The sequence below is a fragment of the Coregonus lavaretus genome (genome assembly GCF_964263955.1).
Source record: "Coregonus lavaretus genome assembly, chromosome: 32".
Lineage (NCBI taxonomy): Eukaryota > Metazoa > Chordata > Actinopteri > Salmoniformes > Salmonidae > Coregonus > Coregonus lavaretus.
In genome coordinates, this window is record NC_140019.1 from 32,270,162 (window position 1) to 32,298,022 (window position 27,861).

Genomic DNA, 27,861 nt, shown 5'->3' on the forward strand with positions numbered 1-27,861 from the left:
CCTTATGTCATCAGATATGCGCCTATGTCCTCTTCTGCCTCTTCCTCTGTTTTGCCTTCCACCACGCATCCTTGCTCCTCTTCTTCCTCCTCTTGGCTGTTGACCCTGTTCGTTTCCTGGTCCATCCATTATTGGAAAATTGCAACTCTGTGTTGTGGTCTGTCTATATATGCTTGCCAATTGATTCTTCATGAGATGCACCTTTGAGCAATTTAGACAACTGGTTGATTGTTGGTTGAACTAACACTTTACATTCCTTCATGAGTGAGGGTTAATTTCACCTGCACGATTCAGCAATTTAGTTTTTGTACAAAAGGTCTAATAGAAATGTGTAAAACTATGCTTGACAGTTTATGACAAATAGTTCAACAATTTTGCATGTAATGGCTTATGCAAGGAACTAATGCCTAGATGTTTTGAGGGGTAAGACTATTCAACAGAGAACCATCTACTATATTTTGATCAACATGACATGAGCAATTGAAAATGTGGAAAAAAGCTGACACTTGTACATTATCAATTGCAATATGTACAAAAGCAATTGCAATTTGTTCAAAGGAATAAGAAATTGCTTTAATGATGTGCACAAGTGACTAGATGATTTGGAATTTGTACAAGTAGTATCAAGAATTGCACTTTTGATCTAAGAAATGCACCAAAGCGACTGAGAAAAACTGTAAACCCAATATGCAGCTTGAGTTTCTCTAGATGGGTGGTGAAGCTCAACTTCTCATCCACCCAAACTTCCAGATGATTGTAAGTTTTGACTTGCTCTATAGAATGTCCTTCCAAGGTAGTAATTACATGGTTTTCAGAGTGTTTAGTATTGGAATATCCCATGCATTGTATTTTAGAGGAATTCAGAACAAGCTTCAAATCGTACAGATTCTGTTGAATGATGTTGAAAGCTGTTTGAGCTTTTTCAAAAGCCAAAGTCAAACTGCTGCCACTTGAATAGAGAACAGTGTCAAACTGCTGCCACTAGAATAGAGAACAGTGTCAAACTGCTGCCACTAGAATAGAGAACAGTGTCAAACTGCTGCCACTTGAATAGAGAACAGTGTCAAACTGCTGCCACTAGAATATAGAACAGTGTCAAACTGCTGCCACTTGAATAGAGAACAGTGTCAAACTGCTGCCACTTGAATAGAGAACAGTGTCAAACTGCTGCCACTAGAGAACAGTGTCAAACTGCTGCCACTAGAATATAGAACAGTGTCAAACTGCTGCCACTAGAATAGAGAACAGTGTCAAACTGCTGCCACTTGAATAGAGAACAGTGTCAAACTGCTGCCACTTGAATAGAGAACAGTGTCAAATTGCTGCCACTAGAATAGAGAACAGTGTCAAACTGCTGCCACTAGAATAGAGAACAGTGTCAAATTGCTGCCACATGAATAGAGAACAGTGTCAAACTGCTGCCACTTGAATAGAGAACAGTGTCAAACTGCTGCCACTTGAATAGAGAACAGTGTCAAACTGCTGCCACTTGAATAGAGAACAGTGTCAAACTGCTGCCACTTGAATAGAGAACAGTGTCAAACTGCTGCCACTTGAATAGAGAACAGTGTCAAACTGCTGCCACTTGAATAGAGAACAGTGTCATCCGCATAAACAATTACATAAGCTGTTTCAATATGTCTCCCAATGTTGTTGACATGGATATTAAACTACAGGGGACCTAAAATGGATTCTTGAGGCACACCCGAGCACAACCAACTTACAACCATCTGCCTTAACACACTGGGTTCGATCTGACAGCTAGTTTACAAACCACTCCAGAGCATAACCAGTAATCCTAACACACTTCAGTCTCTGCACCAAGAAAGTATGGTCCTCAGTGTCAAACGCCTTTGACAAGTCTATGAATACAGATACACAATGCAGCTTTCTATCCAGGGCACAGTGAATATCATTAAAAACCTTCAAAGTTTCTGTGACAGTGCAATGACTAGAACTGAACTATTTTCCACATCAAGTAACTCAAGCGAGCAGTAAAATCAGATTTTTAAACAGATAAAACCACACCTCACGGCACAATGGGGACTGTGAAGAGGCGTACACACACACAAATACATGCATATGCACACATGCTCTATAATTAGAATGTTATGATATTATGGTACTGTGGACTTTATATTGTAGATGTGTAATATTAGAGTAATAATGTAATAATGTATTGTATGATGCATTGTGTTATTTATGATGTAGGCTGTTGTGTTTTGTTGTGATGTAATTGTTTTAATCTTGTTTGGACACCAGGAAGAGTAACTAATGGGGATCCTAATAAATACTAAATGCTCTCTCCCTAACCCCTGCCCCCCCCCCCGTCTCTCTCTCTCTCTCTCTCTCTCTCTCTCTCTCTCTCTCTCTCTCTCTCTCTCTCTCTCTCTCTCACATACCTTTCACTCTCTCTTTTTCTCTCTCTCTTATTCTCTCTCTCTCGCTCTCTGTCTCTCTCGCTCTGTGTCTCTCTCTTTCTGTCTCTGTCGCTCTCTCTTTGTCTCACTCTCTGTCTAGCTGTGGCCCCTAAGTTGCGGCCGATGCGGGGCCAGTCTTTAATGGAGGGGGAGAGGCTGTATCTGAAGTGTGAGGCGTCAGGGAACCCCAGCCCCTCCTTCCGATGGTATAAAGATGGCCGAGAGCTCCAGAGGGGAAAAGACGTCAAAATCAAGACCAATAAGTAGGTCTCAGAGACCGGCCAACCTCCAGTCACACATTCACACACATAATTAAAAACGTTCCACAATAGACACTATGGACGCTGCTGTTTCTGTTTTGAAGAACCATTCATATTGACTCAAATGAATCACTCTCACTCCATTTCTCTTTCTCTCTATCTCCTTCTCTGTCCCTCTCTCATTCTCTGAAGGAAAAACTCCAAGGTCCAGATCAACCGAGCGAGGCTGGAGGATTCTGGTAACTACACGTGTGTGGTTGAGAACACGCTGGGCCAGGAGAACGCTACGAGCAGCATCAGTGTGCAGAGCCGTGAGTCAACAGACACACCATCCTCTATCTACAGTATGACATTCCTTCTATTCTATAACATTCACACTCTTTCCACCTTCTTCATTAACTACCACAGACTCTGTTTTCCTTGACAACCACCATTCTCTTTCTCTCTTCCTTAGTAACAACGACGCTCTTTCTCTCTTCCGTAGTAACCACGACGCTCTTTCTCTCTTCCTTAGTAACCACAACGCTCTTTCTCACTTCCTTAGTAACCACGACGCTCTTTCTCTCTTCCTTAGTAACCACGGCGCTCTTTCTCTCTTCCTTAGTAACCACGGCGCTCTTTCTCTCTTCCTTAGTAACCACAACGATCTTTCTCTCTTCCTTAGTAACCACGACGCTCTTTCTCTCTTCCTTAATAACATGATGCTCTTTCTCTCTTCCTTAGTAACCACAACGCTCTTTCTCTCTTCCTTAGTAACCACAACGCTTTTTCTCGCTTCCTTAGTTACCACCATCTTCATTCTCTCTTTCTTGACATCCACCACGACCACGTTCTTTCCCTTTCTTCCTTAGTAACAATTTATTACCCCTCTTCCATAATGACTTCTACACTTTCCTTCTCTTTCTTAGTTATCGCCACGCTCCCCCTCTTCCTTGCTAACCCCTACTCTTACTCTCTCTCCTCCATAGTGACCACTACTCTGTCTCCAGGCTCGAGTCACGCCCGGCGCTGTAACGACACAGAGAAGTCGTACTGCGTGAACGGTGGAGACTGCTATTTCATACACGGTATAAACCAACTGTCATGCAAGTAAGTGAGTGGTCCTGTCCTCCTGCTGTGTCTGTCACTGTATGGCTTCAGCTGTGTGTTGTTTACCCTGTTAACCCAATCGCCAATCTCCTTCTGCTGCCACTGAATGCCAAGTGTCATCACGTTCATTGTAAATTATCGTCTCAAGGATTAGTCTGGGTGCAACATTAAAATGCTTCCCTGTTGATTGTAAAGTCATTCTTCTTCTCTCTTCACCCCTCTGTTTCTCTTCCTCTCTACAAACAGTCATCTTTCCCCTATCTCTGATCTATCCGCTTCTCCACATCAAGGTGTCTTTACCTCCATCTCTTTCTCCTTCTTTCTCTTGCCCTCTCTCCCTCTCTTTCCCTATCTCTCTAATATATATCCAGCTCCTTCCTAGACTGTTGCAAGAATGGCTGCATGCTGTTAAATGATGTGTTAGCAAAAAATAAATGCTAAACCGTTCAAGAAAACAAGCAATACAGTGAGGTACTGGAGGTGAAAGGCGTTTACTTCTCCCAGGTGAACAAGGCCCCACAGACAGACAGCCTAACAACTAGACTTAGTTATACCTTGTTCCCTTTCACGCTGCGACAGACAGCCTAACAACTAAACTTAGTTATACCTTGTTCCGTTTCGTACTGCGACAGACAGCCTAACAACTAGACTTAGTTATACCTTGTTCCGTTTCATGCTGCGACAGACAGCCTAACAACTAGACTTAGTTATACCTTGTTCCGTTTCATGCTGCGACAGACAGCCTAACAACTAGACTTAGTTATACCTTGTTCCGTTTCATGCTGCGACAGACAGCCTAACAACTAGACTTAGTTATACCTTGTTCCATTTCGTACTGCGACAGACAGCCTAAGAACTAGACTTAGTTATACCTTGTTCCGTTTCACGCTGCGACAGACAGCCTAACAACTAGACCTAGTTATACCTTGTTCCGTTTCACGCTGCGACAGACAGCCTAACAACTAGACTTAGTTATACCTTGTTCCGTTTCACGCTGCGACAGACAGCCTAACAACTAGACTTAGTTATACCTTGTTCCGTTTCACGCTGCGAGAGACAGCCTAACAACTAGACCTAGTTATACCTTGTTCCGTTTCACGCTGCGACAGACAGCCTAACAACTAGACTTAGTTATACCTTGTTCCGTTTCACGCTGCGACAGACAGCCTAACAACTAGACTTAGTTATACCTTGTTCCGTTTCGTACTGTGACAGACAGCCTAACAACTAGACTTAGTTATACCTTGTTCCGTTTCACGCTGCGACAGACAGCCTAACAACTATACTTAGTTATACCTTGTTCCGTTTCACGCTGCGACAGACAGCCTAACAACTAGACTTAGTTATACCTTGTTCCGTTTCGTACTGCGACAGACAGCCTAACAACTAGACTTAGTTATACCTTGTTCCATTTCACGCTGCGACAGACAGCCTAACAACTAGACCTAGTTATACCTTGTTCCGTTTCACGCTGCGACAGACAGCCTAACAACTAGACTTAGTTATACCTTGTTCCGTTTCACGCTGCGACAGACAGCCTAACAACTAGACTTAGTTATACCTTGTTCCGTTTCACGCTGCGACAGACAGCCTAACAACTAGACTTAGTTATACCTTGTTCCATTTCACGCTGCGACAGACAGCCTAATAAAATATCTGCATGAGGTGTTTGGGTGCTGGCTAGCTGGCTGGCTGGCTGGCTGGCTGGCTGGCTGGCTGGCTGGCTAGCTGGCTGGCTGGCTGGCTGATACCCTAACCTACACAGAGCACTGTACTCTGTCAGGCTTTGGTAGGTAGACGTGTATCCAGTCATGTCGCCGGTGAATTAGGGGTTGCAGGTAGTGCTTCCTGATCCTGAGTTGTGTGGAGAGGTACAGAGTTAGAGTTATGTTGTGACAGAGTAGAGAAACAAAGACAGAGTTAGAGTTATGTTGTGACAGAGTAGAGAAACAAAGACAGAGTTAGAGTTATGTTGTGACAGAGTAGAGAAACAAAGACAGAGTTAGAGTTATGTTGTGACAGAGTAGAGAAACAAAGACAGAGTTAGAGTTATGTTGTGACAGAGTAGATAAACAAAGACAGAGTAAGAGTTATGTTGTGACAGAGTAGAGAAACAAAGACAGAGTTAGAGTTATGTTGTGACAGAGTAGTGAAACAAAGACAGAGTTAGAGTTACGTTGTGTTCACTCTTAGGCTAGATGTCAGTCTGTTTAGACGGATCAGCTCTGTTCTGAATGAACAAAGCAGACTAGCCAGGCTATGGTGTGGCACTAGCATTGTATGTTAGAGGTTAGAAGCCCTCAGACAAATCCCTTTCCCTCTTTATCATCAGAGAGACAGAACAAGAGAGATGAAATGATGGAATTACATTTTATTTAGTTCAGATGAGTGCGGTTTTAAAAAGAGAGGTGTGTTTATCCCTTTGTGGAGATGAGTGGAGACTCTTTCCCTTTTTCTTTAGCTTGTTCTCAGGGCTGACAAAAAGAGGGGAAGAGAGAGAGAGAGAGAGAGAGAGAGAGAGAGAGAGAGAGAGAGAGAGAGAGAGAGAGAGAGAGAGAGAGAGAGAGAGAGAGAGAGAGAGAGAGAGAGAGAGGGGATCTGCTAGCATGGGCATGCATGCTGCCTCAAGTGTCTCAGATTAACTCTGCGCTTCCACTCTATTTATAACTGCATGGGAAATTGCTGAGTGAGCTCTTCTCTTCCAAGGAAGAGGTTTTAGCTTTAATTGATCCAAAATGCACAGTGAAGTTTTCTCTTTGGTACTGTATGAGGGGGGAAAAAATATCCTGTGCAGTTTTATGCATGTTATGAATATTCAGACCCTGTGAGACTAGTTCAACTGAATGCTGATTTAGAGCATCAGGGATCAGGATATGTATGTGTTAGGGAGTATTATGCTGCCTGGACTCACACCCTGTAGTTACAGAGTAGTTACAGTGTAGTAACAATGTAGTTACAGAGTAGTTACACTGTAGTTACAAAGTAGTTACAGAGTAGTTACAGTGTAGTTACAATGTAGTTACAATGTAGTTACAGTGTAGTTACAATGTAGTTACAGAGTAGTTACAGTGTAGTTACAATGTAGTTACAGAGTAGTTACAGAGTAGTTACAGTGTAGTTACAGTGTAGTTACAGTGTAGTTACAGTGTAGTTACAGTGTAGTCACAAAGTAGTTACAGTGTAGTTACAAAGTAGTTACAGAGTAGTTAGAGTGTAGTTACGGTGTAGTTACAGTGTAGTTACAATGTAGTTACAGTGTAGTTACAATGTAGTTACAGAGTAGTTACAGTGTAGTTACAATGTAGTTACAGTGTAGTTGCGGTGTAGTTGCAATGTAGTTACAATGTAGTTACAGAGTAGTTACAGTGTAGTTGCAGTGTAGTTGCAATGTAGTTACAGAATAGTTACAGTGTAGTTACAATGTAGTTACAGAGTAGTTACAGTGTAGATACAATGTAGTTACAGGGTAGTTACAGTGTAGTTACAATGTAGTTACAGAGTAGTTACAGAGTAGTTACAGTGTAGTTACAATGTAGTTACAGAGTAGTTACAGAGTAGTTACAGAGTAGTTACAGTGTAGTTACAATGTAGTTACAGAGTAGTTACAGTGTAGTTGCAGTGTAGTTGCAATGTAGTTACAGAATAGTTACAGTGTAGTTACAATGTAGTTACAGAGTAGTTACAGTGTAGATACAATGTAGTTACAGGGTAGTTACAGTGTAGTTACAATGTAGTTACAGAGTAGTTACAGAGTAGTTACAGTGTAGTTACAATGTAGTTACAGAGTAGTTACAGAGTAGTTACAGTGTAGTTACAATGTAGTTACAGAGTAGTTACAGTGTAGTTACAATGTAGTTACAGAGTAGTTACAGTGTAGTTGCAATGTAGTTACAATGTAGTTACAGAGTAGTTACAGTGTAGATACAATGTAGTTACAGAGTAGTTACAGTGTAGTTACAATGTAGTTACAGAGTAGTTACAGTGTAGATACAATGTAGTTACAGGGTAGTTACAGTGTAGTTACAATGTAGTTACAGAGTAGTTACAGAGTAGTTACAGTGTAGTTACAATGTAGTTACAATGTAGTTACAGTGTAGTTACAATGTAGTTACAGAGTAGTTACAGTGTAGTTACAATGTAGTTACAGAGTAGTTACAGTGTAGTTACAATGTAGTTACAGAATAGTTACAGTGTAGTTACAATGTAGTTACAGAGTAGTTACAGTGTAGATACAATGTAGTTACAGGGTAGTTACAGTGTAGTTACAGTGTAGTTGCAATGTAGTTACAGAATAGTTACAGTGTAGTTACAATGTAGTTACAGAGTAGTTACAGTGTAGATACAATGTAGTTACAGGGTAGTTACAGTGTAGTTACAATGTAGTTACAGAGTAGTTACAGTGTAGTTACAATGTAGTTACATAGTAGTTACAGTGTAGTTACAATGTAGTTACAGAGTAGTTACAAAGTAGTTACAGAGTAGTTACAATGTAGTTACAGAATAGTTACAGTGTAGTTACAATGTAGTTACAGAGTAGTTACAGTGTAGTTACAATGTAGTTACAGAGTAGTTACAGTGTAGTTACAATGTAGTTACAGAGTAGTTACAGTGTAGTTACAATGTAGTTACAGAGTAGTTACAGTGTAGTTAAAGAGTAGTTACAGTGTAGTTACAGTGTAGTTACAGAGTAGTTACAGTGTAGTTACAATGTAGTTACAGAGTAGTTACAGTGTAGTTACAATGTAGTTACAGAGTAGTTACAGTGTAGTTAAAGAGTAGTTACAGTGTAGTTACAATGTAGTTACAGAGTAGTTACAGAGTAGTTACAGTGTAGTTACAGAGTAGTTACAGAGTAGTTACAGTGTAGTTACAGAGTAGTTACAGTGTAGTTACAGTGCAGTTACAGTGTAGTTACAGTGTAGTGTCTGATTCAGAGGGGTTGGGATAAATGCAGAAGACACATTTCAGTTGAATACATTCAGTTGTACAACTGACTCGGTATCCCCCTTTCCCTTTCCCTAGTTACAGTGTAGTTAAAGTACGGTAAGTGTGAACCTGGACATCCCATGTGTACTCCAATCCTCCACATCTCTCTCTTAGATGTCTATGAGGTCCTTCAGCAAAGGGGTGCTTCCTTGCAGACTTTGCCTTTGCAGTTTTTCAAGCCCAAACTCTATGAAAGTGCATCTTCAGAAACAAACCTTGTCAAATAGTCATGTGTAGGGGGTGTTTCTGCTGATATGCTTTTTGCGCCAACTCCTCCTGTTCCTCCTCCCGCAGGTCCCATACCTTACAGCCTTCCACATATGATGATGTCATAGCGTGCAATGATGTCATAGCGATGACGCCATAGCGATGATGTCATAGCAATGTCATAACGCTCTACCCTCTACCTCTGACAAATACTATTAGGCTGTGATCTGTTTCTAACTCCATGTTCTCTGCTCTCTTGTGTCCCTCCCTCCCTCCCTCCCTCTCTCTCTCTCGCTCGCTCTCTCTCTCTCTCTCTCTCTCTTCTCTCTCTCTCTCTCTCTCTCTCTCTGTCTCTCTCTCTGTCTCTCTCTCTCTCTCTCTCTCTCCCTCCCTCCCCCTACCTCTCTCTCTCTCTCTCCCCTCTCCTCCTCCCTCCTTTCTCTCCTTCTCTCTCTCTCTCTCTCTCTCTCTCTCTCTCTCTCTCTCTCTCTCTCTCTCTCTTCTCTCTCTCTCTCTCTCTCTCTGTCTCTTCTCTTCTCTCTCTCTCTCCCTCTCTCTCTCTCTCTCTCTCTCTCTCTCTCTCTCTCTCTCTCTCTCTCTCTCCTCTCTCTCTCTCTCTCTCTCTCTCTCTCTCTCTCTCTCTCTCTCTCTCTCTCTCTCTCTCTACCTACCTCTCTCTCCCTACCTCTCTCGCTCTCTCCCTCCCTCCTACTCTCTCTCTTCCTCCCTCCTCCCTCCCCTTGTATGTACTTTCTCCTCCGTCTCTCTACCTACTATTTCCTTCTTCTTCTCCTCTCCTCCCCCTCTTCTCTTTTCCCTCCCTCCCTCCCTCCCTCCCCTTCTGTGGCTTGTTTCCCCCATCAGGTGTCCAAATGACTATACAGGTGATCGCTGTCAAAAATCCGTCATGGCAGGTTTTCTACAGTATGTTCATTTCCTCCTGTCTGTCTGTCTGTCTGTCTGTCTGTCTGTCTATCTGTCTTCCTCATTGGGACGCTGCTGCATGCTCTGGAGGGCGATACCTACCTGTGTGTGTGTGTGTGTGTGTGTGTGTGTGTGTGTGTGTGTGTGTGTGTGTGTGAGAGAGAGATTGTGTGTGTGTGTGTGTGTGTGTGTGTGTGTGTGTGTGTGTGTGTGTGTGTGTGTGTGTGTGTGTGTGTGTGTGTGTGTGTGTGTGTGTGGTATATCTGTATGTGTGTTTATGGGCCCCGTGTAGCTCAGTTGGTAGAGCATGGCGCTTGCAACGCCAGGGTTGTGGGTTCGATTCCCACGGGGGGCCAGTATGAAAAATATATATATATATATGTATGCACGCACTAACTGTAAGTCGCTCTGGATAAGAGCGTCTGCTAAATGAATAAAATGTAAATGTGTGTGAGTGTGTATGTGCATGCCTTTGTGTCTATCCCTTTCCTGTTGCCATTCCTCTCACCTCCCTCTGCTGCACTATGTGCTGTCCCTGGAGCTGGTCCTTTACACAGAGGGAGTTAACCAGTAGACCCCTCAATAACGGACAGAGGTGCATGCAGAGAAACAGACAGCAGAGTTAACACATAGGTCCCTGTGCATGCCCTCCTGATCATGTGCTACACAGTATGCTGCAGTAGAGACTGGATGATGATACAGTGAATGTAATATACAGGGTGCACCTGATATGCAGCTTGGATGGCTTGATGCAATGCTTGATACAAAGATCGGTAGTTATCTGTGATGTTCTGACTAGATGTTGGTGAAGTAGCCAGTAGTTTTGCTGCAAATGGGCAACTGATAACCCATTGTCATAATGTTTCATCCAGAGAGCTCATCCTAAGCCAGTTCTTATATTCAAATCATTAAAATGTTTGGTTTGTTTGCCCCATCAATGTCCTGTTTACCATGCTCAGATAACTATGAGAGTGTTTCTTTGCCAATGTTAGGCCACACAGAGGAGTAGAGCACTTTGAACGGGTTTGTCATTGTTGGTTTAAGCCTAGAGAACAGCTAATGGGGACTTGGAGCACAATATGAATATACAGGTAACTGCCAAAATAAAGGAAACACCAACATAAAGTGTCTTAATGGGGCGTTGGGCCACCACGAGCCAGAACACCTTGGCATATATTCTACAATTGTCTGGAACTCTATTAGAGGGATGCGACACCATTCTTGAACGAGAACATTCCATAATTTTGTGTTTTGTTGATGGTGGTGGAAAACATTGGTTCAGGCGCCGCTCCAGAATCTCCCATAAGTGTTCAATTGGGTTGAGATCTGGTGACTGAGATGGCCATGGCATATGGCTTACATCATTTTCATGCTCATCAAACCATTCAGTGACCACTCATGCCCTGTGGATGGGGGCATTGTCATCCTATGGGGGCATAGCCATGGTAGCCAAAATAATGGCCTGCCCAGCATTTTTATACATGACCCTAAGCATGATGGGATGTTAATTGCTTTATTAACTCAGGAACCACAGCTGTGTGGAAGCACCTGCTTTCAATATACTTTGTATCCCTCATTTACTCAAGTGTTTCCATTATTTTGGCAGTTACCTATACATACAGTATTGTATATATCTATATATACATGCATAATATGGTTAAAAAACAGTCTTTCTGCTATCATTGATGGCATGAGTCACATCATACCAAGTTAAGAAACACACATTTTTCTAGTGCTATTGCTCACGCTGTGCTGAGATAGAAAATACCTTTGTCATATTTTATCCGAATAATTTCAGATGAAAGATGTCAGAGACTAGAGCTAGTCATATAACACAAACAATGAGAGACACAATTAGAACTTCTCATTAATCTGTCGACCTACAAAGCTGTTCCCATTTTTGTGCCAACCAACATCTACAATACTGTGTTTTTACGTTGGAAAGTAACACACTGCTTTTTTTTTTGTCTTTTTTTTGTGATTTTATCCACACACAAAAAATCGTTTACCCCAGAAATGAGGTCTAGTAAATATGGCAGTAAGTGAAGTGGCTGTCTCTGTCTCTGCATGTCTCCTGCCTGATTCCCTCTCTCTTTTATCAGTTCTGTTTCTTTCCTTTCTTTCCTTTCTGGGGTCACAGAGCTGCGGCTGTCTGCGTTGTCTGTCTGTTACTGGACGTGACACCTGCCAGTCACGATTATTATGTCACCGAAAGATTCCGTACTAACCTCATGGTTCAGTATCTACTATCTATATATCTATGTTCCAATGTAGACGATCACTATCTGAAACTTGTTCTCTTTCCTTTTCATTGTGTCCAACTTTCTGCGTTGGCAGAGCATCTTGGAATTGAATTTATGGGTATGGAACAATTATTCATTTGAATGTATATTATTAATTTTAAGAGTTGCCAAGATCCTCTCACAGTCACACATCACTACTACCATCTCTCTAGAACCAATAACTCTTCTCTGATCTGTCGATCTGTCACTCGCCCGCTAACCTACCAGGTCCAAAGACACTTGTCCCGCTGCATGCATGTTAGCCCCCTCTCTCAATTATAGAAAACCTAGAAACGATGCTTTTTAGTACACTCCATTATGTTACTGTATAGAGGGAGAGAGCAAAGCCAAATAAATGTTGATGATCGAGAGGAAGATATAAGTAGACGATATTACAACGCAGGCACAATACATTTACCTGAGTGAGGCAAAATTAATTTTAAAATGTGTACTTTTGAGTCAGAGAGACAAACTTGACAGAAATTTGCTGATGGTTATCAGTAACACCACACCTGAGAAAATAGCCAGTGTCTCATAAGACAGCCAGCTGTGGTAGGTCTACCATGACCCAGTTGATTGGCATTGAATCAGATGCTCCTGCAAGCAATAGTGACCTAGCTCCTTCAGTAGATGTTAACCACCAATCCTATTCCCTATCAGTCCCCTCTCCTGTGACACACATACAATGCCAGGCTAAGGCTCTCTAGACAGCACCCCCATTTCCCCTACCTTTAGCACTAAAAACCCCATCACCACCCCATTTTAAACATCCCCCCCTCCCCACACCTTCCCAGCCCCTCTTCCTCCACTGTCTGGCCGTCTCCTACTTTCATCTTCCTTTGTCCACTCTTTCTTTCTTTCGTTCCCCCTCTCCCCATGTTCTGTTTGTTTTCCTCTGTCATTGTGACTTATCTGCTGACAATGTTCCGCCACAACGAGCCTTCTGCTCATTGGTCATTTAAATGCCATCAGAACACCTGACAGGGAGGTATTCATAAAGCTTCACCATGACAACAGAGATTCACACTAGCTACACTTTGTAACCGACAAGAAAGATCAGAAAATCACATTAAACCTTGCAAAATAATGATAACTCTCATGCAAAAGCTACAGTATATTTCCCTCGTTAACGTATGGGGACTGTGAGTTATCTGTGAGTTCTATATCCGTGCGTTCTCTGATCAATTTAAAGGTGTTTATTTAGTTGCCGGTGAGTTTTATGAATATCCCCAAACCATTGTGGTGTTTTTGCTCTAAAATGCTTTTTCTCTTATGATAATCATCTGATTCCATCATACAGGCATGTGTCCTTAGACCTCTTTGACATACATTCCATAGACATTGTGGTACATTTGTGCACGTAGGGAAAGCAGAGAGGGAATCCAGACCAACCACACATTGCAACATATAGGTCTATGTAGGATGAGGCCTAGTTTCTGAGAGATTGTTTGAACTTGACATACAGTAAGCCTACAGAAGCTAGTATTGCCAGTTTTTTAAAAAGAGTCTACTATAGTTGAACTGTTGAACTGTTACACACTTGTACATGTGTGAAACAGGACAAATATAAGCACCCCCTAACTGAAACAGTCTATGTTGTGGCTAAGCCACTGTTAATCTACAGGGTTGGTACCATCATGGTTAGTGTTTGATTTGTCTAAGGTTAGCACTACTAAGGTGGAGGAGAAAGACGATTGGTTACTTTCAGGGAGGTTAGAGGTCAGAGGTCAGGGATGTCAGAGTATGAAGGGAAAGAGGAGGTGCTGAGTTAGCTTTTGTTTGATTATTCCAGTAGAGTAGCGCTCACACGTATGTGTATGTGTGTGTGTGTCCGTATGTGTGTGTTGTGTGTGTGTGTGTGTGGTTTGTTCACAGAGGCAGAGGAGCTGTACCAGCGGCGGGTGTTGACCATCACAGGCATCTGTGTGGCACTTTTGGTAGTGGGCATGGTGTGTGTGGTGGCATACTGCAAAACCAAGTACGTACTGGTACTGTACAGAGCCCACCCAGCCGGGCAGAACTGGTTGAAATTACGTCATTGTGACATCATTTCAACCAGTTCTTCACAGAGCCCAGGAGGCATTCACTGACTGCCTTTGATCACAGCTATAATGTCACAGTCGGAAATTAAGCTTTCAAACTTCTTAGATGAGCTTTACTAACTAATTTTTTTTTTTTAAATAAACGTCTTAATGTTTGAAGCCGGATATGTTCGATGACAGACAGAACAGAATTTGTAAAATTACTGCATTCCTGTCGAACTGTAGTTTGTATTTATATACATTTTCCTATCAACTTTTTCTATTCTTATCTACTATCTTTCTCAATGTATTCTATAACAATAACACATTACATTTTTTCTTGCGTATGTCCTACAGGAAACAGAGGAAGAAGATACATGGCCACCTGAACCAGAACGTGAACCAGAACCAGTGTGTGGAGCAGCCCAACCGCATGCTGGCTAATGGACCCAACCACCCCGGGCCAGGCCCTGAGGAGATCCCCATGGTGGACGTGAGTCACTACGGCCCTGTACACACTCAGGTTGTACAACTGATGTACAACGCATTTGACACAACGGTTGTGATACAACAGTTATTTCTGTTATACTACAGAGAGTTTGTCTACACAAAGAAATGTACACAACCATTGTCCGGTGTCTCGACAACCGCTGTGTAAAGAATTTTGCGCAGACAAACCTTCCTTTGGATCACCATTTCTTTGTCAAATGCATTGTACACCAGTTGTACAAACTGAGTGTACAGGGCCTACAAGATACCTCAGGCTCAGAAACAGATTTGTTTTGATTGTAACGGGTGTTATAACACGTCCTTATTCCAGTTTGGCCTGAAGCCTGCTGACACAGCATGCAGTATGTCTAGAGTCAGGACTGTCTGCAAGCCTTGGGATAGAGAGACAGATTGCCATATCGCCCATGCCTATACAGCTCCCACAATACATATCTCTCTCTTCCTTTCACAGTACATCTCAAAGAACGCTCCTACCACAGAATGTAGTGTAATACAGCATGGACCAGAAGAAGCCGTAAACTACGCAGCAAGCCGAATATCCACCAGATCCCACCACTCATCTACAGTCTCCCACAACTCCAGGTGCTGTTGTAACACACAGAAACATAGACACACACACACACACACAGACACACACACACAAGCACACACACGTCAGGGCATTTCTGCGAATCAGAAATGTCACAAAGCCCTCTCGTTACTTCCTTCCGTCTCTCTCTCCCTGTAGACACGAGGAGCGGACCTGGAGTATAGAGAGGACAGACAGTATGAACTCAGACTGCCAGTCGGGGGCGCTCTCCTCGTCTGTGGGCACCAGTAAATGCAGCAGCCCGACCTGCATGGAGGCACGGGCACGGAGGGCCACCTACTGGGGCTGTTCTGAGGGAGCCAGCCTGCAGTATGGAGACTCCTACGACTCTCTGAGAGACTCACCTCATAGTGACAGGTGGGACGACTAGTGTGAATGTTCGCCCACGATTTGTAATTGTAAACAACCACAAAATTAGTACTTGTCTACTGTCTCAGATCTGGGCCTCTGAACCAGATTTAAGACAGTTTGTGTGTCTCCATTTCCCCCTCCCCACAGGTATGTGTCAGCGTTGACCACGCCAGCCCGTCTGTCACCCGTTGAGTTCCACTACCCCCCACTGCCCCCCCAAGTACCCACCTTCCAAATCACATCCCCCAACACGGGCCACGCCCTCGCCCTGTCGCCCGCCGCCGCAGCCTACCACCGGGAGGACGACCAGCCCCTGCTGAGATGCCCCCAGGTAATCACTGGAGTAGGTAGTGTAAGATGTTGTTAGTTGTGGACAGGGCCGGCTCCAGACATTAGCGAAATAAGCAGTCCCTTAGGGCCCCATGGCGCTAGGCGGCCCCCAAAATAAAAACACTCAGTCAGGGTCTCAACTTACAGTTGAGAGTTAAAATAGTAGAATACACAAGGTGCAAGTTTGAAATTTGGTTGTGCATCAGCAATTGTTCTCTTGTTGTAAGTCACTGCCAGACACTCAGCTAACAATCTTTTGATTGGTAAGTTAGTCTAGCCAGCTATCTAATCATGGCAGAATACAGATCAGGCACGCAGGGCAGTCACTCAGATATCATTAACATGGTATAGCATGGCAAAATGTCTGGAATTGCAGGAAATTTCCTTTAAAACTGAAAAAAAGTATCTCCACCCTTTGGCAAAATGGGTAGAATTGCAGGAAATTCACTTTAAAACAAAAACATTTCTCTCCACCGTCAAGAGGGTGGCCCACTAAAAGGATAGAGCCGTAGTGTATGATGTTGTTTGTTGTAGACTAGAGTGTCTCGTGTGTGACGTTCTCTGTTTCTGTCCCTGCAGGATGGACGGTTGTACCGGCAGCCCCGTCGCCCGCGCCAACCCTACCTGACAGAGAGCACGGGCAGCCTTCCATCCAGCCCATACCATCTCCCTGACGACGAGGCCTACGAGACCACGCAGGAGTACGCCTCCTCCCGTGAGCCAATCAAGAGCCGCCGGCGCCCGCGTCGGAACCGCCTCAATGGACATGTCTCCCAGCGTGCAATGGGCCTACGGGACTACAGCTCTCAGAGCTTCAGCCAATCAGAGGAGGAGGAGGAGGAAGAGGAGGGGCACGGGGAGAGCACGCCTTTCCTCAGTATGCAGAACATGAACATGGAGCCATGCGAGCGTGGGTACCGATCATCTACTGCCCCTGCCCCCACCGCCGACATACGGACTCACCGGGCGCAGGGGCGGCCAAGCACCCGCAGCAACGGACACAGTAAAAGCTCCCAGTCGCGCTCCTCCAAACATGACAACGCACCCCTTTAAGACCCACCCGCCCGCCTTGACCCCTGATCTCTGACCCCTGACCCCGACCCACCTAAAGACAACAGTGGAGTAGATACCTGCACCTAGGATAAATATTTTTATTTTGTATAACAGACAGATATTCTAAACAAATGAAATATTTATTTTCATTTCAGCAAAAATTGTCTACTAGCTAACAGCAAAGACTTTTTTTATAGGGGAAAAATATTTATATGTAAAGTTTTTGATTTACAGCGTTATGAGAGAAAAAAAATGATTACTTGCCAATTTTTTCACGAGTTAGATAATAGAATAATATTGTGGTGCCTTTTGCTGTGTGCTGAAGCCGGAGGTCCAGTTGAGTTTTTGTAGCCTTTCTAATACAGACTCCTCATTTTTATAGACCTCTTTACTTTTACTTTATTTTCTCTGATTTAGGATCTCCTTGTTTGAACTGTGATATGATTCTGTCATCATGCAATATGAATCACTCCTGTGTAACGGTGTATGTTTCCATGAGTATGATCCACACGCAGTTGTTTATTCACAGGCGACATTTATCACAGACGCAACTGGATGTGGTGTCCTGTCCTGGTACAGGAAGTGATGCGCTAGTTTTTGATGAGTCACTCCAACAAATTCACATCAGTCATTCATGTCATCATCCGCCCCCTGTCATCGTATGTGTATTGATTCAGAGGAATGCAGATGATCCAAGGTACCTGCACAGGTGTTCAGGGTTTCTAAATGGGAGCGAGTGTAGGTGACGGTTGTGGTGTGTGTGTGTGTGTGTGTGTGTGTGTGTGTGCGTGTGTGCGTGTGTGCGTGTGTGCGTGTGTGCGTGTGTGCGTGCGTGCGCGCTCCGTGATGAGTTGTAGTCTAGTGAGACCTGAGTGTCCATTCAGCTATGAGGGTGTGGTCACTGTTAAACTGACATACTCAACCGGCCAATCCTCATGCTGCCAGAAGCTCCATTGCACTCTAAAACCTCCTTCCATGAGCATTCATTTGCCAGGGAGCTGCCAATCCAACCAATCCAGTCAATCCAGCCTGATTCTGGCCTACATGGACTGCCCTCCCCCATTCCTATGCCAGCAGCTTAACTAAAGCCGCACTGTGTCTCAGGACTTTCACATCCCATCAAGAAAAAGACTCCATTTCCCAAGAGCCACCATGGTCCATAGGCCAGATCCATTATGTCCCTCTTCCTTGTCTGTTTCATCTGTGATATAGTATGGAGCTTTGAAAACTCTTGAAACTTGAAAAAGAAAAGTGGGTTTTAAAAATGCCAAAATATGCTGATATGTAGTTCATGTTGAGGCTCTTGGATGATTGTTCTATGACAGTGTAATGACACAGGTTTGTTTGACGATGAAGATGACGATGACGATGAAGATGAAGATGATGAAGATGGTGAAGATGATGATGATGATGATGATGATGATGATGATGATGATGATGATGATGATGATGATGATGATGATGATGATGATGATGATGATGATGATGGCATTGGCTCGTGGTGATAATGGCACTGGTTTGCTGTGTGCTGTGACAAGTGACACAGGTTAATTTTTGCAAAGTCTCTCCTATGTTGACTGACTGACTGCAGTATGTTTGTGTCTGTTCGGTTTGTCCTTTTTAATCATAGCCAACAGATGGTATGGTATTATCGATTATTGCATCCTTTTTTGCATTCCTATACCTTTATTATTAACATACGTATACCTTGCTTGGTCATATTGACTGAATGATCTGATATATGTCTGTCTCTGTCCGACCCCGCCATCTTGACAATGACATCATAGAGTATAACATAACCTATTATCATGGGATTTGTTAGACTTACACATGACAACAGCTTGTCCACTCCACTATGGGTTACAGGCATTCCTCAGAAAGGATCCACCTCAGAAATACTATGAGATTAAATGGACCGAGAGCGTCAGGCTCCTCTACCTAAAAGAAAAAGGGCATTGTGTCAAATACATGAGTCCCCATGAGTTGGTTTTAAATGAATATTTAAATGTGCCCCTTTACCAGTGGAGTCTCACAGGAGATGCATGTATCGCAAACAAAATGTAATAATAAGTACCTTATAAAAAATGATAACCAACTCCTTTGATGAATTCAGAGGATTATTGTGGAATATCATTTAGAGATATACATATTTTCATGGCCCAATGTTCTGGCTAGTTTGTCTAAGTATCACTGTATTCAATCTGGGATTTGCAATGTGGGATACTGCCAGTGAGGGTAATGTGCTTCTAGAGGTAGTTGAAATGTAAAATCCCCTTTACCTCCTTCCCTTGCAACCAATCCTTCCTACCTTCCACATTTACTATCTCTTTCTCACACACACACACACACACACACACACACACATTCGCACACACCCTTCAACACGGCACATACACACACACAATGTTTGTGTTTTTCCAGCAGTTGTCCTCATCTCCTTTACGCCCCCTCCCCCTCTCCTCTCCCCACGCCCCCCTGCATGTCCTAGTGGTCCAGGTAGTTGGGTGCATGGAAAAAGCAGCAAGCAAATCGTTTTCCACTCAGTGAAAAGTGTCTTCATTTTAACATTCAGCAATAAATCCCCTTTTCTCATGTCTCCATTCTTGGAATATGCTAGAAGTTTTTTGCAAGTTTTATCAAAACATACTTGTAAAAAAGAAAAATCCAAACCACCTCTTCATATGAAAATAAATCTTTATTCCTACCATTTTGAAAGTGTTGTCATTCTCTGTCACAAAGAAGAGGCCTCCTCCTTCATGACCCTCAAGGTGTAGGGGTGATTCTCAAGCTTAAGTTAGAAGCTGTTTTTACCTGCCAATTGATGACTGTCTATCAAACCGATAATAATTATTCTGCCTTATACTGATCTCATTCATCTGTGTGAAAGGTAATGGTAAAATCAGCAAAATAGACTTTGAAAACTTCTAGCCACTTGGTGGCAATATTTTCCTGTCTTATCTCTTCCTTTTTAGACTCATACTTTCTACCCCAGCAAAGTATATTGTATCTTCATACTTAACCAGTTTACATTTTACAGATCAAACAGGTTCTTCCGACAAAATGATTTCCTTCCTTAGTGTGGTTATTCTCTGATTACGGATAGGTATGATTTTTATTGCCTGGCATATTGTTGACATGATTAATCTGATCTGCCATTCGACTGGGCTAAGCTCCATCACTTAGATGGTGATCTTTATTTGATGCAGTGGTGGAATAAGTACCCAATTGTCATACTTGAGTAAAAGTAAAGATACCTTAATAGAAAATTACTAAAGTAAAAGTGAAAGTCACCCGTAAAATACTACTTGACTAAAAGTCTAAAAGTATTTGGTTTTAAATATACTTAAGTATCAAAAGTAAATGTAATTGCAAAAATATACTTAAGTATCAGAAGTAAAAGTATAAATCATTTCAAATTGCTTATATTAGGCAAACCAGATAGCACTGTTTTTTATTTTTTATTTATGGATAGCCAGGGGCACACTCCAACACTCAGACGTAATTCACAAATGAAGCATGCGTGTTTAGTGAGTCTGCCAGATCAGAGGCAGTAGGGATGACCAGGGATGTTCTCTTGATAAGTGCGTGAATTGGACTATTGTCTTGTCCTGCTAAGCATTCAAAATGTAAAGAGTACTTTTGGGTGTCAGGGAAAATGTATAGAGTAAAAAGTACATTATTTTCTTTAGGAATGTAGTGAAGTAAAAGTAAAAGTTGTCAACAATATAAATAGCAAAGTAAAGTACAGATACGCCAAAAAATCACTTAAGTAGTACTTTAAAGTATTTTTACTTAAGTACTTTACACCACTGATTTTATGGAAGCATCAAATAGATAAATAAAGGGCATAATTAGGAGGTAATATGGTGGTGATCTCACACCCAAACTCACACACACCTCTCAGTCAGGTTGAACTGCCTCAGAGAGAGAGGTGATGTTCTCTGTCAAAATGCCCCAGTATTGTACACGCCCTCACGCCCAAACTCAGACACACCTCTCAGTCAGGTTGAACTTCCTCAGAGAGAGAGGTGATGTTCTCTGTCAAAATGCCCCAGTATTGTACACGCCCTCACGCCCAAACTCAGACACACCTCTCAGTCAGGTTGAACTGCCTCAGAGAGAGAGGTGATGTTCTCTGTCAAAATGCCCCAGTATTGTACACATACTCACACACGCATGCATGCATGTGCGCGCACACACACACACAATCACTATGACTGTGATATGTGGTTGTATCACCTAGCTATCTTAAGATGAATGCACTAACTGTAAGTCGATCTGGATAAGAGTCTGCTAAATGACTAACATGTAAATGTCAATGTAGACACACGTGATGAAATCATCAGATGTCTTATCTTCTTGTTGATCAAGATCCACTAACTCTGTTTACACTGAATACAGATGTACGGTACACACCTCATTCCTGAGACGCAGAGAGGACTCATCTCTCAGAGCAAATGGACTGTAAGTGAATACATATCATCTTGGTTTCTGCTGGGGAAGAAACGTTACCAATGTCTCAGTCAAGGTGGTTTCTGCTAATGTTATTGCAACACACACTTTGACATAGGGCTTAACATTCCATCCATTGCAATGAGTTGGGCGTGCAGTTGAGCTGCTGTTTGCTCTGTCTGTCTCGTAACTCCAGTTCTACCTGACATGCATTGAAACCCTCCACATTCAGACTGTTAAAAAGCAATGACTGGGAATATCCCCTATGTACAGTACAGGTGTTTTACAGATAAAGCACTGTTACAATGCTGATAACAAACCATTGATCTGTGTTAGATCAAGTTGATATTGGGCAAATATTTTTTTTATTTTTTTTTATAGCATTCTCTTCCAGCTTGGTGTTTGTCTGGGGTGGGCTACAGTTGAAGTATTACCCAGTTCAAAGTGTGTGGTTTGCAGGAGAAAATAGACAGTCAGCTTGTTGGCTCTTTATGTGAAATTCCATGTATTATTAGCCAAACCTCTAAAAAATCAACCTGGTCACACCTTTCTTTAACAACTAAAAATGGCCTTTTTAACTGATATTAACTGTATATTTAGTTATATTGTGGCCAGTGAGCATAGCCGCGGGAAGTAGCGGTTCTGAGGGTGCTGCATCACCCCCTGATAAATCAATAGTTTTTTGTTAAATTAATGTTATTATTTTATTATTATTAATATTAAAACATATATTTTTTTAATCCACCAAATGAGTGCACTAGGCCTTTATTACTCCTGTATGAGCAGAGAAAAATCCTAGTCAGCAGAGCAGGACAAAAAAATCCTCAGCAGCAACCCCACCCCAAAACATCTTCAGGTGGCCATGCCAGTGAGTGAAACCTAATTGAACATTGCCTATTCAGACTATAATTTCCTCTAAAATAGTAATAATATTATTATTACTGTTATCTCTGGAAGATTTATTTTGTAATTTCTGTCAGTTTTTGTAGGTTTGGTTTCGTTTATTTGTTTAAAGATCCACTCCAGCCTCCCTAGAACCTAATTTATCACATCTCATTGGGTGGTCCAGGTGTCCTCTGACATGGCACAAGTGGGGGCTTGGGCCTTTCCTCTTTTGTCCTCAATTTCTCCTCTATGTTCCTGCAAGGATGACATCAGAGTGCACCATCAGACCAACTCCTTGAATTGCAAAACCCTTGAATTTCTCCATTGTGTCAAAAAAAAAAAAAACACTGTTTTGCTCAAAACATAGCTTTTTACCCATAAGTGTATTTATACTTGGAATATCGTTTTTCAACTGGAAAAGCTTAAAAATGGAGTGGGACTTTAAACTAAATAAACAACAGTAACAAACGTATTGACGCTGACTGTTTGAAACTGATCAACGATCAGGTTCTAATTTCTGACTAGTTGAGAGGTGTCGTAGTAAATATGACCCATTTTAATGTTAGGAGCTTGTTTTCAATCAATGCTGTTCCTATGCAAGAACAATGGACAGAGCCAATATCTTCTCAAGGACAACACCCACGCCACAGGCCACAATCTGGTTGCTCCCCACGAGTCTTTCCTTTGAGAACATACACACATTCACACACACATCTCCATGCATACGCACACTCATCCTCATGCCTCACGAGTTACGCACACACACACACTGCACTTTTTTCTACTGGTCGGGTGCCAAGGGCAGAGGACTCTGCCGTGCACCAAAGGGGCTTCTACTCTGGACAGAGCAGACCCGCCTCCTACGCCTCCGGAACCAATCAAGGGACTAGAAGAAGGACCCCTTCCTTTGTGTTACATTGTATAAAGTAATGCTGTAAACTCTGTTTTGGTTCCCTTTTCAACTGTCTCCATAAGAGGCAACTGAAATGGGTCCATGCATGTAGCTTGAGCAGATACCAGCTATCTCTGTTGTTTAATAAACTGCCTTTTGCTTAAGCATATTCCTCTCTGTCTAGCGTCGTTGGTTTGTACTTCCTCTCCTTATGGTTCCACCAACAGAGGGAGTGCTCTTTATGTAAATGTGAATAATTGCAACTGGTTTTGCTTCGTAGGTAAGTTCTTGCTCTACCGCCATGCTGTCTCACAAAAGTTTGTGAAGGTGGCTGCCACTTCAGGGGACCATTTGGTATAAGGATCGTCTGAGAAGACCAAAGAAAATATCCTGTCATTGTTTTATATTGTTTTTATATCAATTGGCACACGCGATGGATACGTTGGGGATATGAAAAGGAACGTTTATAGCCATATGGGAAAACGTTCGTTTCAAAATAAAAAAATCAAGGTAGGTTATGGTGTAATTTACAAATAATTCAGTATGTTTACGTGCACACTGATAATTGGATATTAAACTGATTATGGCAGTAGGCGGATTATGCAGTAGTCATGTAATCACTTTACTATGTTTTAATCGAAGTAAACATATGCCGATTAAAACACCTGGTTTTCTGAGCAATCTTTCGAATTATTAGGAAGTACACGCCATAATCGGCGTTCCAGCTGTGTATTTGATCTGCGCATGTGCGAGCCTCACTCTTTAGGGCAAGTGAAGTGAGTTTGGAACAACTGAATGTATGCGTTGAACGTTGTCCAAACTCAAAATTGTACTAATTGGCCCAAGGCGGGAGCTATTGTAATTAACTGAAATGTGTGAGCCCAAAACAAAAAACAAAAATAGATTCCCGACGTCTGACGTTTATCGTACCAGCATTCGGTTTCTAAGCAAACATAAAAACCTTCCCTCTGCCTCTCTTGAGTGAGCCCCGCGTCAGTAGGCTACATCCTGGATACTCGCACCAGATCCGTCTAATCAGAAGCTAATCAATCCAGAGTTGAACATCAGCACGCGCATTCCAAAGGTCCTCCACCTGCTTTTCAGTCTTTTTTCATATCCGACACAGTGATGTCATTATTAGCAAAGAAAGGTTTACGTAGACCTACACTGTAGATCTGCTTGCTTGTCAAGACATGAACATTATTTACACAAATCACTTGTTGGTTAAATACTAAATTAATATAGTAATAATTCTATTTTGTAGTCAAGGCCTATGCTATATAGTTGTTTAAAAAATAGATTAATTCCCAAAGCTGTTCATGAGCTATTTGGTTTATTTATCAGCTGAATATCAACTGTGGCAAGTAAAAAAAAAAAAAAGATGCAAATCAAGAGCACACAACTCCTCATACAGCTGATTGCTGCTCAGAAAGAAATGTGTTCTAACAAGCCCAGTCACTGCGCAAAATTCCTAAATGCAATCAGCTGCATCATTCGTGGGGGATGACATGTTTACTGTTGCTTTGTTTTCCATTTTATATTTCAATAGGCCTACACATCACACTTTTCATGTTTGTTACATACTTAAAATCATACTAAATGACTTAAAATCAGAAGTAATTATTCTTAGTCATACAGCTGTACTGACTTAAGTGACAAAAGATTGCAATAATAAAATCATCCACCTCTTCCCTCATGTCCTCTCTCACTCCCCATATCATTCCTCCCTCTCTCTCCTCACAACTCTTACCCATTTCTTCCCCAAATGTATCTAGCCACCTCTCGCCCTTTCCTTATCTCCTCTAGTTAAATGGCACGATGCCGTTGGCGGTGGCGGCGGGTGCTCCTGTGCCTGTGCTGTGCTCCCTGTGTCCTGGTGGGGTCTCTCTGTGTGTACATCACCCTGGCTGTGTGTTATGGTACTACCACCACCACAGGCCCAGGCAGCGCTGCCCCTATCCCACAAACTCTACCAGAGTTCTTCATTGCATCAGGGCTTACCAGAAATGGCTCCCTGGCCCCCCACCCCACCAGCTCCTTCTGGGACCCCAAGCCCCACGGAGGGGCCCTCTGGAACCTGCTCCAGCTACACATTGACCGCCATTACAACCCCATCCTGATGCCCAAATCCAGCAAAGAGCACAATGACATTGATACCAGTAATAATAATAATAATAATAATAATAATAATAATACAAACTATTTGCGGTTTTCCCTCCCCACCTTGAGTGCAGGGTTCTCTGAGATCGGGAACTTGACATCACAAATGGAGGATTTCCAGGAGCTGCCCCTGCAGATGCAGATGTTTGTGCGCTCTATGCACTTCAGGGACTACCCTGTCCTCATTGAGCCTGCTAATCTGTGTGGGCGTGGGCTAAGGAAGGGGCAGGGCCTTCTCCTACTGCTGGCCATCAAGACCCAGGGCCTGAACTTTGAGAACCGCCAGGCCATCCGGCAGACATGGGGCTGGGCGGGGTGGGTGGCAGGGGCGACGGGGAAAGGCGGGGTGGTGCGGAGGGTCTTCCTCCTGGGGAAGAACCACGCAGAGCCCCGGGTGAACGTCAGTGAGCTGCTGCAGCTGGAGAGCCGCCACTACGGTGACATCCTCCAGTGGGACTTCCACGACTCCTTCTTTAACCTCACCCTGAAGGACGTGCTGCTGTGGGACTGGCTGTCTGCCCACTGCCCCCTGGCACGCTTCATCTTTAAAGGGGATGACGACGTCCTGGTGCAGACCCCCGCTCTCTTAGACTACCTCCGGGAGCAGACGATCCAGTCAGGGGGGCCCGGGTCAGAGGGTATGAAGGGATTCATGGTAGGGGATGTGATAGGAGCGGCCATCCCCAACAGAGTCAACTTTACCAAGTACTTTATTCCTGCAAGTTTCTATAAGGGGCTGTACCCTCCGTACGGGGGTGGGGGAGGTGTGGTGTACTCAGGGGAGCTGGCCCTGCGGCTCAACCGTATCTCCCGGAGAATTCACCTGTACCCCATTGATGACGTCTACGTGGGCATGTGCCTCCACAGGCTCGGGGTCCAACCCATCCACCACCCCGCCTTCCTCACCTTCGACTTCCCCGAGAAAGAGGGGGAAGAGCGTTGTGCGTACCACACTATCTTACTGGTACACAAACGCAGCCCTGCTCAGGTGATGAAGCTGTGGTCAGAGATCATGAGGAACCAGACAGAGTGCAGCAACACCATCCTGAGAATGGAGGAGAAAAACACTTCTGATAGATCCGTTGTGTGAAAGACAACGAACTTCTGACGGATCCATGGGGTAGTTCTAGAAATTCAGCTCTATAGTGAGGCAACCACTGACTGGCTGGTATAAAACTGACCTAAAGGATGGATGGTGATGGAGAAGGAATGTTACCACTTGAAAATAGGGAAGAGGCAGGGCCTTCTGAAAGACCCTTGGGGTATGAAAATGTATGCACTCACTAACTGTAAGTCGCTCTGGATAAGAGCGTCTGCTAAATGACTAAAATGTAAATGTAAAATGGGTATGCCGGAAACTTCCACTCCATACTGAGGAAACCACTGACTGGTTGTTATAAAACTGAAGGTGATTGATTGGCTGTCGAGAAGGTATGCTGCCACTTGAATGGGGCCTTCTGGGAGAACAACAGGGTACGGCTGTAAACTTCCGCTCATAGTGAGGCATTCAGACTGGCTTTCCTATTATATAGAAAACAGACATATGATGGTGATTGACTATCGAGAAGGTATGCCGCCACTTGACAATGGTGAACAGTACCAATTATTACTGTAAACCTACTGGTCCCCTGTAGCTCAGTTGGTAGAGCATGGCGCTTGCAACGCCACGGTTGTGGGTTCATTTCCCACGGGGGGCCAGTATGAAAATGTATGCACTAACTGTAAGTCGCTCTGGATAAGAACGTCTGCTAAATAACTAAAATGTAAACCCAATGATGTAAGAAACCCGAGGCTACATTTGAGAAGTACTAGACTGGCTGTTTTAAAACTGCCTCAAACGATAGATGGTGGTCGAGAAAGTTATGCTACCAGCTGAGAATGACCCTGCAATAAGGCCCCACAATGTGAGAAACGTGGACCTACGTTTGAGAGAAATACTGGATGTTGAAGAAACGTTTGTTTTGAAGTATTTATTTAAGTATACATTTAAGTCATTTAGCAGACGCTCTTATCCAGAGCGACTTAGAGTTAGATAGTGCATACAGTTTCATACTCAGAATGACCTACTTGGTACACAGCCGTCTGTGATGAATGTCACTGTGAAGTCCATACATGCATTGCTCAACTGCTTCCTGTTGGAACAGGTTTTGGTTCCATGCTGTGGGCATGAATTCTCATACTGAGTTTCTGGGCTGAGTGGCTAGTTATTTGCAAACATATTCAGGGCTTAAATCAGATTTATGAGGTGCAACAACAACAAAAAAGTATAAATAAATTGTACTGATTTAACCACTGCCACTGCAGAACTGCTGATTTAGATCTGAGGGTTGGTTATTTAAAACAGGTGAATGAGTAAATAAATGTGCAAATGAACCTCTGACAAATGTGCACTTTTCAATGTTTCTCTGAACATTAAAAACAATTTCAATCTTTGATTATTTAATTTTGAA

General features: G+C 43.0%; 2 protein-coding genes across 2 annotated transcripts in view; both read left to right on the top strand.

Moving 5' to 3' along the window:
* The window catches only part of nrg2b (neuregulin 2b), a gene marked incomplete at both ends in the record, with an annotated part of 53,529 nt that extends 36,507 nt beyond the window's left edge, over positions 1–17,022 (top strand). Inside the window, 12 exon segments of the mRNA XM_084149820.1 lie at positions 2,521–2,683; positions 2,873–2,991; positions 3,649–3,769; positions 9,827–9,878; positions 9,880–9,886; positions 12,224–12,247; positions 14,044–14,146; positions 14,547–14,682; positions 15,151–15,281; positions 15,427–15,645; positions 15,787–15,970; positions 16,549–17,022. Of these exon segments, the coding sequence (XP_084005946.1) occupies positions 2,521–2,683; positions 2,873–2,991; positions 3,649–3,769; positions 9,827–9,878; positions 9,880–9,886; positions 12,224–12,247; positions 14,044–14,146; positions 14,547–14,682; positions 15,151–15,281; positions 15,427–15,645; positions 15,787–15,970; positions 16,549–17,022 (1,733 nt within the window).
* A 5,827-nt stretch (positions 17,023–22,849) lies between these two features.
* Positions 22,850–27,844, top strand: LOC311107759 (N-acetyllactosaminide beta-1,3-N-acetylglucosaminyltransferase 2). Its single transcript, XM_084150290.1, has 3 exons — positions 22,850–22,891; positions 23,481–23,761; positions 25,027–27,844. The coding sequence occupies exon 3, from the start codon at positions 25,062–25,064 to the stop codon at positions 26,499–26,501; it is 1,440 nt and encodes a 479-aa protein (XP_084006416.1). The 5' UTR covers positions 22,850–22,891; positions 23,481–23,761; positions 25,027–25,061; the 3' UTR covers positions 26,502–27,844.
* The last annotated feature ends 17 nt before the right edge of the window (positions 27,845–27,861 follow it).

Coding starts and splice junctions, on each gene's coding strand:
- LOC311107759 (XM_084150290.1), top strand. CDS start 25,062: ATGGCACGATGCCGTTGGCGGTGGCGGCGGGTGCTCCTGTGCCTGTGC.